Below are 15,081 nucleotides of genomic sequence, written 5' to 3' on the forward strand. Positions count from 1 at the left end.
AAAGATTTTTCTGTTCCCTTTAAAACTCACTCACTTCCTTACTTACGCTCGCAGACCAAGTGGCCATGTGCAAATATAGGAAAAAAACATGGTACATAAATTATAAATGATGCAGGTAAATTATGAGACATTATTATTATTGAATGCCATAGAGACATTTTGCCACTGCAAGAGTCATATGAGGATCAACATCAGCTAACAATGTAGCTACAATCCACCTCTGGAATTGAGGTCCATTTTTAATGTACATTGTGATCCACTTATCTTGTGCAGGTAGCATATTTGTTGCAGTCAATAAAGAAATGCAAAATTGTGTATTGTTTTCCACTTTTATCATTGCAAATCTTCTCAGATAAAAGTGCCCTTGCAAACCTGCCTAATAGTTCTCCTATCAGCAGCACATTTAATCTTGCTTTAGGGGGGAAAAATGATATTTAGCGGCTGTTAGGACCTTATAATTGAAAAAGTCAAATAAAACAAGGAGCAAACTCTCCAGGTTCTGCAGCACATTCTCCATTTTACAAAATGCAGCACAGATTTAATCAGTTTACATAAAGGGGTACATTCCATTTGCTCAAGAAACTCAAGAGGGAAATCTAATTTCTTAACTTTCTATTAACAAAATTTGTCCTCTAAAATAGTAGTCACTTGCACATCCATTTATATGAAGGTAATCTAGTACCCAAACTCAGAGAATTTAAAAATTCTTTGTTAAAATGTGTGTACTGCATTTCCAATTTTAAATGCACAAAGTAGTATATAGCTTCATTAGAAAGACTAACAAGCAGCAATAAAACATCTCAACAACAGTTTAAAAGCTCTGTTTGCCCTCATCTATCCCATTATTGACACCAGATACTGGTTCAGAATGTCCACAGTCAGTGGACCCAGTGTGGACTTTGTATAATGGAAAAAGAGCACTGGGTGTCATAATGATACTATTTTCTTCATAACACCATATATACTTGTTAAACAATATGATATATAGACTTTTAACTAAGCACTTCCAAAGATAGACTCTTGAGCTATAAATCCCATGGAGGAAGCCAACCATACCCTAGCTCCATCTTTTGGAACTGCTCATTCACAATTGCCAGAGAGGAAGCTGCAGTTTCCATACACACAACTTCCACTATAGACAGTTGGTACAGAAAGATATCACAGTTGATGGTATGAGAAACTATTGAGGAGTGCAGGAGAATAATAGGACTGCAGTCTCATCAGAGGTGTAGCTAGGGAAAATGGAGCCTGGTGCAAAATCTGAGTTTTGCACACGTGCCCCCCCCCCCCATGCTTGTGTTTTTTGTATTTTTTGTGTTTTTTCAGTTTTTGGCCTGCAGGGAGTGCAGTTTTTTAGGCTGGCAGCACCAAAATTTCAGGGTATCTTCAGGAGACTCTCCTGATGATACTACCCATGTTTGGTAAAGTTTGGTTTAGGGGGTCCAAAGTTATGGACCCTCAAAAGTGTAGCCCTCATCTCCTATTAGCTCCCATTAGAAACAATGGGGGATGAGGGCCCCCCCTTTGGGAGTCCATAACTTTGGACCCCCTGAACCAAACCTCACCACACCTGGATGTTATTATCAGGAGAGTCTCCTAAAAATACCCTAAAATTTTGGTGCTGCTAGCCCAAAAAACTGCACCCCCTGCAGACCAAAAACTGAAGAAACACTAAAAATACAAAAACACAAACATGAATTTTTGTGCCCCCCAAGTGCACAGCCGGTGCAACACGCACCCCCTGGTCCCCTTGTAGCTTCGCCTCTGATTCTCATAACTGCCTTCTGCTTTCTTCTGTCTTCTGGTATTAATAAAATGGTTGATACTTAATATTCACCGGAAAAGAATTCCTGGGCTTCCAAAGATCATAAGATTTGAACATAGGTTTTTGTAATAAATTCTGATCTTTTTAGGATTGATTTTACTCTCATAAAGCATTGCTTAATTGACATTCTGTAACTGATAGATACAGGATTTACATAGCCTTGTTCCAAACTGGAGCACACAATTCCTCTTTTCCTTAATATTTTGTAAGAGGTATGTTAAGCAATAACAAGTAGGATATCAAACATTGTTGATAACAAAATCATTCCAGTGAGTTATACATTGATATCCTATGAAGTTAACAAAAGCTATACAATCACAGTACTTGAAAAAATATGTATTTTTAAAGATAGCTACCTTCATAGTGTACATAGACCCTACAATCATTTGCAATGTGCTGTGGGCTAATATTTTATGAGAATATCACTTACATTGCTTCTGATAGAAAATGAAAAGGTTTTGAGCATTAAACATGAATTAATGACTCCTGAAACAGTCACGAGTGTGTCTGCCTACCAGTTGCCTCACTGGTTCATTTTTCTTGAGAAAAGAAAGATAACTGTCATCTGTTTTCAAAATCTTGAAAGCTTAATTTTTGTTTTGCAATAAAGTGTGAAAATTTGTGCTTTGGTAATGGACTGGAACTGCTTCTGAAAATAATTGTCAAAGTGATACATCTGTATCCATCAGCAGTGCAGGTTATTACTGGAGCATAAAGTCATGTTGGCTGAATGTTTCTTCTTTAAAAACCATGTAGTAAAAAGATTGCACTAGATTGTATATAACTATACATTAAGTCCTCCCAAATATACTGGTAGTACTCATTTTTTCACTTTTGTCTCGTATTTCAATGCAGGTAATTTCATTAACAGTCGGAAACAAGCCCACTATTACTAATCCCTTCCCAGTTGTTGAACCTGCTGTTATGAAATTGATTTGCGCCACTCCCTCTCGATTAAGTTTGGTACCTGTATATGCAAATCCTCAGCTAGGTCTCTCTTGTCCTTTGTTGCATCAGAACAAACAAGGGGTAAGTATCAAGAATGAAAAAATACCCTCCTTGGTCCATGGCATGAAAACCTTTCTATATTGCAGCAGCTGTGAGGTATTTGAGTAATTTGCTAATTTTAAATACATTTTGTTGAACCATGAAGATTTAATTGGGCTAGTCTGGGGCCCCAAATTGTGTCTAACGTGAGGAAGCACCTGTATTTATTACTTATTGATTGATTTCATTTATAGTCCACATGTCTCACACTCAAAGTAGATTATTTACTTTTTTAAAACCAATATGACACATTGAACAATGCAATTTTATACATTCTATGCAACAGTAAACATAAAGGAGCATTATATGGCAGATCATTCTTCCAAGTGGATACCATTCAGACGGTACACAGGTTCAGGCATCTGCTGATCTTACCCATTTGATGGGTGGCACCTTCTGCAGACTTTGCTTATATGAATAAAGCTGTCACTGCAGAGCTTATTGGGAGAAGAAGTCTTACAGATATGTAAGCCCTGGGGTATGGCTTCACTCTGTGATTCTGTACTGACTCAGAGCCCAGTGCTAGGTGGGAATAATCTAATTTCTTGGGTCTTTTCTGTTCAGTAGTTTGCCCACAAAGAACAACTCCTGTTTACTTTTTACAAACATAATTCTCTGATGGAAAATAAGGGCAGTTGAATTAAAATGCACCAAAAAAGACTTACTTTTGGTGACTTCATGCATAAATATTTTCCCAAGAATCTGTTCTTCTTTTGCTTATAAATTAAACTGTTTATCTTTCAGGTTCCTGTCTCAAATTATCGCAATCCCGTATTGGATTTGGACGTTTATGATCATCAGGGACGTAAATTTGATAATTTTAGTTCCCTTAATATCATCTGGGAATCAAGAAAACATTCATTAGCTAGCATAGAATCCAACATGCCAATGGAGCTGTCTTTGAAAGATGATGGAAATGGTCAGAAGAAAATGCATGGTAAGTTTCCATTGAATTACAGATTCAGTTTATTTGAGATTGGTTTAACTGGTTTATTTTATTAGTTTTCTATACTGCCCCTCCCCTTTCGGGCTGGTTTCCAACAGGTCATATAACAATATTATTCCATGTACAATACACACAATAAAATCAGCAAATTAGAACCATACAATATACATTCAAATACTTGAAGACAATAAAATGCCCAAATTTAACCAGAATCTGCTGAAGAGTAAGAAAGGGGGGTTGGGGGCAAGATGGTGATCCTTGCCGTCTGGTGGAATAGCTCTCTTTTAAAGGCCCTGCAGAACTGCATCAGATCCCTCAGGGCCCTGGTCTCATTAGACAAGGGCCGTTTCCCCACTCACCTTTTGTTGCGTGCTACTCGCTCCAAGTAACGCGGGGTCCAGCGGCACTCCCCACTACAGGAGTGGCGACAGTGCAGCCGCCCCGATTCTACCTCTCTCGCGACCCCTCAGCATCCGTCATTTCTGTTCCTGTTTGGAACAGCGCCTTTTGGAAAACCCCGCACAGAGCATGGGGCAGTGGGGAAATCCGGGGGGTGTGACTCCGGGTTTGAGTTTCCCACCCCTGATAGTGATGTGGAGCCTTTTGCCCAATAAGGAAGCAGTAGGCTGTGCACAAACATGTATTTGACCCTACGTGTATTTGACCCTACATTGCAACGTAGGGTCATTTATATAGCAATGCAAGGAAGCACTCACTGAAAGCCTAGTATTTATCCCTATCTGCTATTAGAGTCTCTGTGGCTTAACTAGGTTTTGTAGCCTTCTGTCTGCTTCTGCTGCAATGTGCAAGCTCACCTGTTCTAATCCCACTAGGGATGACTAATTTTTTTTTTTAAGAAAAAAATCGTCTATGAAGGAATTGGGGCTGATTTTTGACCTGACAAGTTTTTTCTGTTTGGGTTGAAAGCAGTGTGATTCTGATACACCAGTCCCGCTGATTTAGGTTTACTCAAAACACACCACAGTGAACCCCCACAGTTTCTGTCCCCAGCGTGATCATGAAGCCACAAGCAAAAAACCAGGTAGTTCAGCAAATTTTCCCGCCGCAATGTGCTGGCCAATCAAAAACCAGCACCAAAAGCAGGGAAATCGCATTGGGCAGCTTTGTGATGACGTGTGCATGTGGGGATGTTTCAACGTTGATCCCAGGAAGGAAAAATAAATAAAAATTTTAAAAGGTTCAGCCTTCAAAACGGGACTCCAACCAATCGTAACAGAGACCTGCCCTGCCAATTGCTGTAGAAAGTGGGGCCGTGGGGAGTGCTGCGTCTAAAAAACTGCAGCAGAAAGGTGAGTTCCCCTAATGGAGAAACTGCAGTGGGGAACATTAACCCACACACAACAACGCCGGGTTCTTACGAGCCCGGTCTGCCTCCACTTTCACTTCTGAAGTGGGGAAACGACCAGAGTGTTCCACCAGGCTAGGGCCTATGCTGCAAAGGCCCCTGCCCTGATCAGGACTAGCTGGACTTCACTTGGGCCAGGAACCACAAGTAGATTCTCACTTGACTGAAGGATCCTTCAGGGAACATAATGGGAGACACAGTCCCACAGGTACACTGATCCAAAGCCATTTAAGGCTTTGTACATTAGTGCTAACACCTTGAGCTTGACCCAGCACTCCACCTGGACTGTAAGTTGTACCATCGTGAGCACCAATTAAGGATTTTTCCCCTATTGTCAGACCTGATAGGAAGCTCAGCTCACTCCTGTGTTCACTTTCTGTTAGAAGGCAACAGTGGCAGGATTTCATTGGAGCAACATTTTTGGCAGAGGTATTGAAAAGCCAGAGAACCTCGGATGATGAGACTGTGTAAATAGTTTTGTTTAAATAGTTTGTCTGCTGTGTAAGGTCAATATTTTACTTGCTGTTTGGCTGCTCAACTGGTATTGCATCTTCCAATTTGTACGTAGCTATTTTTTACTAGTTGGGGTCAGTAGACTGTAATAAATAGTTCAGAACCACCTGGAGCCAGAACAGTTGGCAGAGCTCAAGTTGGATATGTTCTTGCCATGAGGCTTCAGTTAGGACTCTTGCTGTTGCATTCTGGACCAATTGGAATTTCTGGAGCAGGTCCAAGAGTAGCCCTGCGTAAAGTGAGTTACAGTAATCCAGCCTAGAGGTGATCATACTTGATGACATTTGTGCCATGTCCAGAACCTATAGGAGCTGGGGTAATAGTCAATTAAATCTACTTTTAAGTACACAGAAAGTCTGCTTAGAAGTATTACAAATGAAAAAAAAAGTGTGCATGATTTGACTTTAAAAGTCAGTCTTGTTCCATCCTCTTATGAGATTTTCATGCCGGTAACTTATCAAATATTACATACTATTCTTTCAGTTTTTGTTTTGTTTTAGGTTTGCAAACTGTTTTAGTTCATGGTGCATCTGGAACAACAACTCTATCAGCTACAGCAAATGGATATCAGCATTCTCATCTCAGTGCTGCTAAAGTAAATAATCTGGTAATGCAATTTCCTTTGGTTTTCCCTAGATTGTCCTAATGAGGTATATTTACTGTAGTTATTTTCTTAGAATGTATCTGTACATTTCAGTAGCTTTTAAAAATAAATCATCATAATATAGACGTTTATGGACCTTTCCTGAATACAGAACCACTCAAATACATTTATTTATTTATTCATTCATTCATTCATTCATTCATTCATTCATTCATTCATTCATTCATTCTATTTTTTATACCGCCCGATCCCCAAAGGGCTCCCCAAGTGCCCTTGGTCCCTCTAAATTAATAATATGGGTTCTCTTAAAGTCTCTGAACACTGAATTGGCGCAAAAGAAGTTTTGTGCTTTCATGTATTAGAAAAATGGACATGTCTTTCATATGAAATTTCATTGTTGCTGCAGCTGGCCCTGGACAGGATTATATTTATTATATATTTGTTATATATTGTGGAGGAATATAAGTAATTCAACTTGTACAGTTCCAAATGCAATTTTGGCCATAATCCAAGGAGCTGTGATAGCCCACTGGGACTTTTACCTCATTTTTATAACAGCAGCCCTCATTCCCAACAAAATCCATTCCAAATTACAATATCTCCTGCGTTTCTTAAGCTGATTCTCATTGGTTAAGTTACCACAATTATTTAAAAGATGAACTGTTTTAAATAAAGGAAAAGGAGGGTTAAAAGCATACAGAATACAAGATAAAGACAAATGCTCCACAATTTAGTTGAAATGTCCTTTTTTTTGGTTTAGGGAGGACACAAATTCGTTCTTTGCCCGTCAAGGAGTTATGTTTCTGTACGACTAAGTTAAAGTATAGAAATTGCTTCCTGGTATAGTGTTGTGTTGCATCTCTGAGCAATAAGATGCATCCTTCACTGAATTTCTTCACCTTTACAGATAAATTGGCCATTCTGTCTAGTACTAACATAAGAACATAAGAACATAAGAACAAGCCAGCTGGATCAGACCAAAGTCCATCTAGTCCAGCTCTCTGCTACTCGCAGTGGCCCACCAGGTGCCTTTCGGAGCTCACATGTAGGATATGAACGCAATGGCCTTCTGCGGCTGTTGCTCCCGATCACCTGGTCTGTTAAGGCATTTGCAATCTCAGATCAAAGAGGATCAAGATTGGTAGCCATAAATCGACTTCTCCTCCATAAATCTGTCCAAGCCCCTTTAAAGCTATCCAGGTTAGTGGCCATCACCACCTCCTGTGGCAGCATATTCCAAACACCAATCACACGTTGTGTGAAGAAGTGTTTCCTTTTATTAGTCCTAATTCTTCCCCCCAGTATTTTCAATGAATGCCCCCTGGTTCTAGTATTGTGAGAAAGAGAGAAAAATTTCTCTCTGTCAACATTTTCTACCCGCATGCATAATTTTGTAGACTTCCAACCATATCCCCCCTCAGTCAGCCTCCTCCTCCAAACTTTTCAAAGAGAGTCCCAAACGCTGCAGCCTCTCCCTCATAGGGAAGGTACTCCAGTCCCTCAATCATCCTCAAGGTTGCCCTTCTCTGCACTTTTTTCTATGTCCTCAATATCCTTTTTGAGATGTGGCGTAAATTCAGAACTGGACACAGTAACCTGGCAAGTGCGGTCGCATCACCTGCTTTATATATAAGGGCATGACAATCTTTGCAGTTTTATTACTCAATTCCTTTCCTAATTATCCCCAGCATAGAGTTTGGCTTTTTTACAGTTGAAGCGGCCATGCACTGAGTTTGGACATTCCCATGGAACTATCAACGGCAAGACGCCTAAATCCCTTTCCTGGTCTGTGACTGATAGCACTGACCCCTGTAGCGTGTATGTGAAGTTTGGATTTTTTGCCCCTATGTGCATCACTTTACATTTTGCTACATTGAACTGCATTTGCCATTTCTGAGCCCACTCACCTAATTTATCAAGGTCCGCTTGGAGCTCTTCGCAATCCTTTGTGGTTCTCACTACCCTACATAATTTGGTATCATCTGCAAACTTGGCCACCACGCTATGAAAACTATGTGCTATCATAACAGGAGGGTAGATAAAATTACCTTTACATGTATAAAGAGGACATTATTTGACTATCTGGTCTGGCTTTGCCAAGAGACTAAAAGCCAGACTACATGTGGACTAGATGCAGTACTCCAGTGCAGGACCAGGTTTTTTCACAGGTCTGTTATCAAAAACAGGGGGAGGATCATCATATATTTGTGTACTTGTATCCCATTTGTTTTGTGTGTGTGTAACATTTTTAGGGCGTTCTCTTACATTCTCTTCTTCCTTTCAAATAAATATTGTAGTCAATGCTTACTGAGAACCTGTTCTGGAAAAAAACTACTGAGAGTTTGCTGTTGGAAATACATTTTACCTTGCAGGTGAAATCGGGCTCTCCTATGGTAATGATCTCCGAGAAAGACAGATCTTATGGCTTGCCTAGCTATATAACTTATACTGTCAGATTATCAGATCCAAGACTGTCAAGCAAAGGTTCTTTATCTACCATGCTCACTATAACAAGCAGAGTGACTCACCAGTCTTTCACTATCCCAGTGAAAATGATTTATGCATCTGACAGAACTATGTCAGTGAAATGTAAGTTTATCTTTTTTGTATATACAATTTATATTGTAATAAGTCTACTTTTAACACAAAGTATTGTTGTAGATATATTTAGAACTAGAATGGCACAAGTTTCTTATATAAGACTATGTGTAGTATTTAGGAATGCTGGCACAGCATTGTTACTAGGCGGGTGCACCATTTCAGGGAGAAGGTTTTGGTTTTAAAAGTCCTGGAAATTTTCTAAAAAGCCAGAACCTCATGCCAGCTTTTTCATCCTTTTTAAAATTTGGAGGGGAATTTAAAGCCAAACCTGAAAATTTCCCAGCTTCAGATCTGAATGCAGGAATTGGCTCAACCGATCCCCACACACAGCTCTGCTAACTGCCCCGCTGCTTCTGAAGCCATGTGGGCTTGAGAGGCAGTGGTAGAGAGTGGCAAGCAGAAATCAGGTCATCCTATTGGTTCACTCGATCCCTGCATGCAGCTGTGCTGGCTGCACAGCTGGCAGCAGGAAAATGTAGCCAAAAGTCAAAATGCTTTTTAGCTTTGTTAGGCTCTGCCCAGATAGCTAGGCAACTTTATCCAAATGCACAGCCCTAATTGTCACCATAGGTTTGCACAAAGATTGCCATTTTCTTTTGTTTTAAGTTCAAAGAATCAGTGTTGGTCTTGATTTAATGTGAGATTGAAAGGTTTTGTCTGTGGTCATCATAAGTCCTCCACTTCTACTACAACCCAGTGTGGTTTCCAAAGTTAGAGGACCCTCAAAGTAACATCAAATACAGAACATTATCCTGCATCTGAAAAAGACCATTGTTTAAGCATGAAAACATGGACACATGTGCTTGGGTACATATAGGGGAATTTCAGGCAGAAGAAAATCACAGTTCTAATAGGGAACATAGTACTGTTGCTTTAGAGCTACATTTAAGGAATATGGTTAAACGTTTTCAAGAGCAGTTGGTTGGTGGAGGGAAGGTTTGGAAACAATATATGTTGTTGATTCAGTATATTTTTGACCATGCAATCTTATATCATATTGAAAAATCATATTTTGTATTGAAAATTATTACTGTACTCAAATACAGCCATGCTGTTCAGATATGTAGCTTGCACAAATAAATATTTACTACTAATAATGTTGGGCAAACCCAATTTTAGTAGCCACAAATTAAGGAGATAAATTAATATTTAAAACATTAGTATTAGAATATCTTTTTTTGAATTGATTATACAGATGGAGCTGGCTTATTCAGTCACTTCCTTGACTCCTACCAGATTATGTTCTTCACGCTTTTTGCACTTCTGGCAGGTACAGCTGTTATGATCATAGGTAAGAGAGTCATATTCTGTTAAAATATGTTTATCTTTTTTTAGCATTTTTCACTGTGGTTTTAAATTATGGGTTTCAATGCTGTCTTTCACTTTACACTGTCTTTCAGTTCATTATGCCATTTTTTCACCAAAAGAACAGAAAACACATCCAGCTTTTACCCCCGGAAGCCCCCAGCACAGACCAAAGGGTAAGTAGACATAAATCAGTTAAAAATGAAATCTTGAACACTGCAGCTGAACAGATATTGTACCTTGACAGGGGGTTTCTCTCACACTATGAAATGGTAGCCTTATTTATCTAATTCATTTTAATGTAAACAGTAGTTCTCTGGGCTTGACTAGCTGATAACTTAGGGGCTTGGAAGGTTATTACTCCTTTCTGTCAAGCATGTAAGCATGCACCTCTTTGTACTTGATTTAGTTATTCCAGTTTTTTTAAAAGGAGTTTCCTGCAGAACAAGGTTGTGTTCTCTTATAGAATATAGTATTGGTTCTTATTAAAAGAAATCTGAATCCAGAAAATGGAGAAGCTCAAGTATTCATTTTTATCTCAGGCTAAACAAGATGATATTATTATTATTATTATTATTATTATTATTATTAAGCCACACACACACAATAATACACACACAATAATAACATAAATACAATAATAATAATAATAATAATAATAATAATAATTGGGTTTATAGACCGCCCTCCCCAGGAGGGCTCAGGGCGGTGAACAGGATATAAATAGAGCACAATATCAGATTAAAATCCGGAAGTGTCAATTAATACAGGCTCTAATAAAAATAAACCCGATGAAACACAATCAATTGTGTCTTTCTTACATTAAATATGACACACAATCAATTGTGCCTTTCTTACATTAAAAAATCACAGTTCAGCTGTTAAGGGTGGAGTTGTGAGTAGATGAATGGTGGTGAGAACAGGGTCCCCCTCTATTTTACTTTGCTGCTCACACCCACTTACAGCCTACAGAGCAGCTTTTCATTAAAATTAAACCAACCACTGACATGTGTCCGTGTGTCACATCTTTTTGACCCTGTGTTACTCATCCTTGTCTTAATTCTCCTTGAAGAAGTGAATCTGTGTTTAGGCTGTACTAAAGTAGGAGGAACTCCAGGGTTGCAGGCCATCACCTGGCACCCTCAGTAGCTTTGGAGGTGGGGCAAGGGGCAGAAATGATGTCTGACGTAACAATGACACTTCCAGGTGAAACCCTGGATGTAAAGCCAGTGCAATAGGCAACGCTCTAGAATTCCCCCAGAACTCTGTGGTAAGACTGTAGAGGTCCATGGAAATTCCCCAATATTGTTTGACACATTGAAATCACATTTGAGTTTTCATTTGGATGAGATATCAGTGTGCCACCCAACATCATTTCTCCCTCCATCTTGGATGCAAAGAAAGGTGGTAGGGGCAAACTGCTGGGAGTAAGCCCACCTGAAGTAAGCAGGTGGTATGCCTATGAATTGAATATTCCTCCATATAAAAATCCTTCTACTTAGAATTATAGATGTTAGAGTGAAGGGTCTTCTTCCTGATGTGTTAGTTTTCAGTATGAAGGAGTAATTGATTATAGATGATTAAATTATGTGACTTATTATGTGACTCCCCATTGATAACCTGAAATAGTGAAGTCCATACATCTTCACCACTTAATTGAGAACTCAATATTACCTGTAAGTAATTATTGAAAATAGCTAGTAGAAGAAGAAGAAATAATCATTTTTTTTATTCGTTGATAGGTGTTGAATTTCCTGTTCCATCTTCAACGCCTTTCAGCCCTATACCATCCAGCAGAGAAAACAACACACCTAAGAGGCTATGGAGTCCCCCTTATGCTTCACAATAGAGAAAGATATTTTCTGCACAAGGATTTTTGTTTGGGTTTTAAGACAGTGCCTTCAATACCATATGAAACTGTGTCAGATTTTTGTTTACCTTAGCACATTTTTTTGTTAAGACAACAATAATCACTGTAGGTTTTTAATGCGCCATGCTGATAAAACATGCTTGTGTTGCTCTGAGTTTTATAGATTCTGTTCCTATACAGTCTGTCATTATGGTCAGTGATATTGGGAGGATGACCAGTATCTGTGCTTAGCTACCTTGCTTTCCCTCCCAACACACACACGCATGTGCGCGCACAGACACACACACGGCTTCTGCATGCTTCATTCAATTTCAGTTCTACTTCTTAATTGTCTCTACAGATGCAGAGCATTTATGCACTTATTTCTCAAGTATACCATTTTTATTGTTTTGCAGTGAGACTTCATGCTATTAGAATAATGACGTAACTAAAACATGAGCCCAGGGAGTGAAGGATTATACATTTCTAGAGAACTAAGATTTTAGTTTGTTTTGTTGTTTTTTTTTTATTTGAGACTCAGGAATAAGTGTGCTGCATTGATATATTTTTCCCTATTTAGCCTTACAAATCCTTTTAATTGGTCAGTTATGCTGTAATAACTGCAGTTTCTTCTGTGTAAGACTTTCCCCACAAATAGTCAATTCTTCTAGTTGCTGCTGCAAATGTAACGAACATTCAATATTTCTTTGCACACAGGACTTTTTTTCCTAAACCTACTTTATAACTATGAAGTCCATTTAAAAAATTGAAAACAATTTATTTTAACATTTTTTAAATACAAAAGTGGAGGAGAAGAAAACTTCATTGGCATAGTTTGAACCTTAAAAGAAGTGGAAACCCCCCCCCCCACCCGCACATCTGCTGACCTTTTACAATAAATTGATTTGGAAGCCTGATTTTTGAAGCAATGCTTTGAAATTCATGAAGAGTCATTCAGCCATCAAAATCTGGATCATGCAGTACATTGCTTAGTGCTGCTTTCTTCAGTATTTACTGTAGTATGACTCTGTTCGTCTGTTAATACCTTACCAGGATATAGGCATGAATTGAAATGCTTGCCATTGCTTCAGCTTCCCCTGGTGTGAAATCATGGCAGTATTCAAGACAACACAAAGTTGTCCTCAGGTGAAATCGCATTGCTCCCATATATTTCCATGATATAAATGGTAAAGGGACATTATGCATTACTAGTGTAGTTAAAAGGGTATTTACAGTGGAATCCTGAGCAGAGTTGCACCCTTCTAAAACCATGGTATTTAATGGCCTTGAAAGGTGTAACTTCTGACTATTGCTCTGTTACTTGTATATACAGACCAAACCATACTATGCTTTCCAATATTTTATGTAGGATCAAGTTTAGGGCTGAATTTACTTTTAGAAGTGATACAGTTTCATGCGAGTTGTCCACATTTTGTTTTGCAGATTTTTTCCTCCATTACTCCATTATTTTTATTCCCAGCGGCGACAGCAACTGTTAACATTCTCAGAAGATATAGTACAGAACTCAGATTCAGTTAAAGTAATTGTTTATAAGTTCTGATTCACTAGTTCACATCTTCATGAAAGCCTAGCCGTCAGGTATCTCAGAAGACCTTTTATTGCACCCAGCAATAGGTCACTATTAAAATGCAACCTTGCTTACTGGTCACCAAACAAGGTTGTTAATAATAATGCATATACAAAAGGGGGGGAGGGTTAAGAGGCTGAAAGAAAAATAATGTGATGTTTACTAAGGGAATATCCTTAAGTCTTGTTTTGGAATAAACATGCTGTCTCGTTTGTATTATAAGATGCTCTTTATCATGGGAATTTTAGTAAAGCAAATTTTCTTGAGGCTTCAGGCTAAACGTTTCAGGTCTGGGAGATCAGGAAGTCTTCTGTTCAAGTACTGTGAGAATTGTGTCTGTGAATAATGTGCTAAACTGTGAATTCTTTAAAAATGTTTTAAAGAGAATAATATTTAATAGAAGACTAAATGATGCACAGAGTCCTGTGACATAAAGTTGTATTCATAAAGTATTATTGAAAAACTGCAGTTTGTGTTTGGATGTGGATAATCTGTGCAGCTTTTAGAAATAAAGATGTGCCTTAACTTGACAGAGTTGCATGGAACTAATTGAATGAATGTCTATGTGAACATTTAATTTTTAAAAACTTGGTTTAAAGCATTTCCATAATAAAACTACAAGTTTGAGGAGATGGGAAAAGGCACAAAAGGGAAAGTAATAGTTTGCTTTATGGCATGACAGTGCTTTTACATTTACTTGAATGCTTTCCAAGTGCCTTTGTTTTTCTGTCAAGCAGCCCAATCCAGTTTAGAAGCAACGTGGGTTTATGCTGGCAGAAATGCCCTCTCTGGGGCACTTACCCTAGTGAATGGGCAAATTTGCTGGTGCTTAGCTCCTGTGGTGCCCTGTGACAGCTGGCTGCAGGGCCCAACATTGCGTCAGTGCTCCTATGATGCCCCCAGATGTGTTGGCATGGTGGAGGCATTCCAGGGGACAGGACCAATTTGGTCTCCAGACCCCTGTTGATTTTCATGGTGTATATTCCCCCTATGGGAGAATTTTTTTAAAAAAATATTTTTAATTCAATTTAAATTTATTAAAATACAGATAGTTGTTTATAAGTTGAAAAAAGAAGCAATACATAGTTTCTCCATCTAAATGAGGGAAAGGGTCAGTAGGAAAGAAAGGAAGAAAAGAAGAAAAAAATAGTATAATTATCTTATAGTTTAACAAGTAATATATAATATCCAGGTATTTCTGCCTCCTCTGTCACTCCCTTCCCTCCCTAAAATGTACAATTGGAGATCCTTATGTTTGCTATAGTTAAAAACATCCAATACATTTACAGGGAGCAATAATCTTCCCACCTTCCTCCTCCCTCTCACTACAACGCCCTGTACTGACCACCCCCCCGAACTATTTATTCTACATATACCCTATCCCGAACTATTTATTCTACATATTCCCGATCTCGAACTATTTATTCTACATATCTG

At 38.7% G+C, this 15,081-nt stretch overlaps 1 protein-coding gene across 1 annotated transcript in view; it reads left to right on the forward strand.

Moving 5' to 3' along the window:
* NUP210 (nucleoporin 210) overlaps nucleotides 1-14,174 on the forward strand; it is a 79,785-nt gene extending 65,611 nt beyond the window's left edge. Inside the window, exons 16-22 of the mRNA XM_048487337.1 lie at nucleotides 2,681-2,854; nucleotides 3,617-3,809; nucleotides 6,198-6,304; nucleotides 8,599-8,890; nucleotides 10,098-10,193; nucleotides 10,303-10,383; nucleotides 11,950-14,174. Coding sequence (XP_048343294.1) covers nucleotides 2,681-2,854; nucleotides 3,617-3,809; nucleotides 6,198-6,304; nucleotides 8,599-8,890; nucleotides 10,098-10,193; nucleotides 10,303-10,383; nucleotides 11,950-12,056 — 1,050 coding nt within the window. The 3' untranslated portion in view covers nucleotides 12,057-14,174. The remainder of the gene's footprint in view (nucleotides 1-2,680; nucleotides 2,855-3,616; nucleotides 3,810-6,197; nucleotides 6,305-8,598; nucleotides 8,891-10,097; nucleotides 10,194-10,302; nucleotides 10,384-11,949) is intronic.
* Nucleotides 14,175-15,081: the final 907 nt, after the last annotated feature.

Source organism: Sphaerodactylus townsendi, linkage group LG03 (genome assembly GCF_021028975.2).
Source record: "Sphaerodactylus townsendi isolate TG3544 linkage group LG03, MPM_Stown_v2.3, whole genome shotgun sequence".
Taxonomy (NCBI): Eukaryota; Metazoa; Chordata; class Lepidosauria; order Squamata; family Sphaerodactylidae; genus Sphaerodactylus; species Sphaerodactylus townsendi.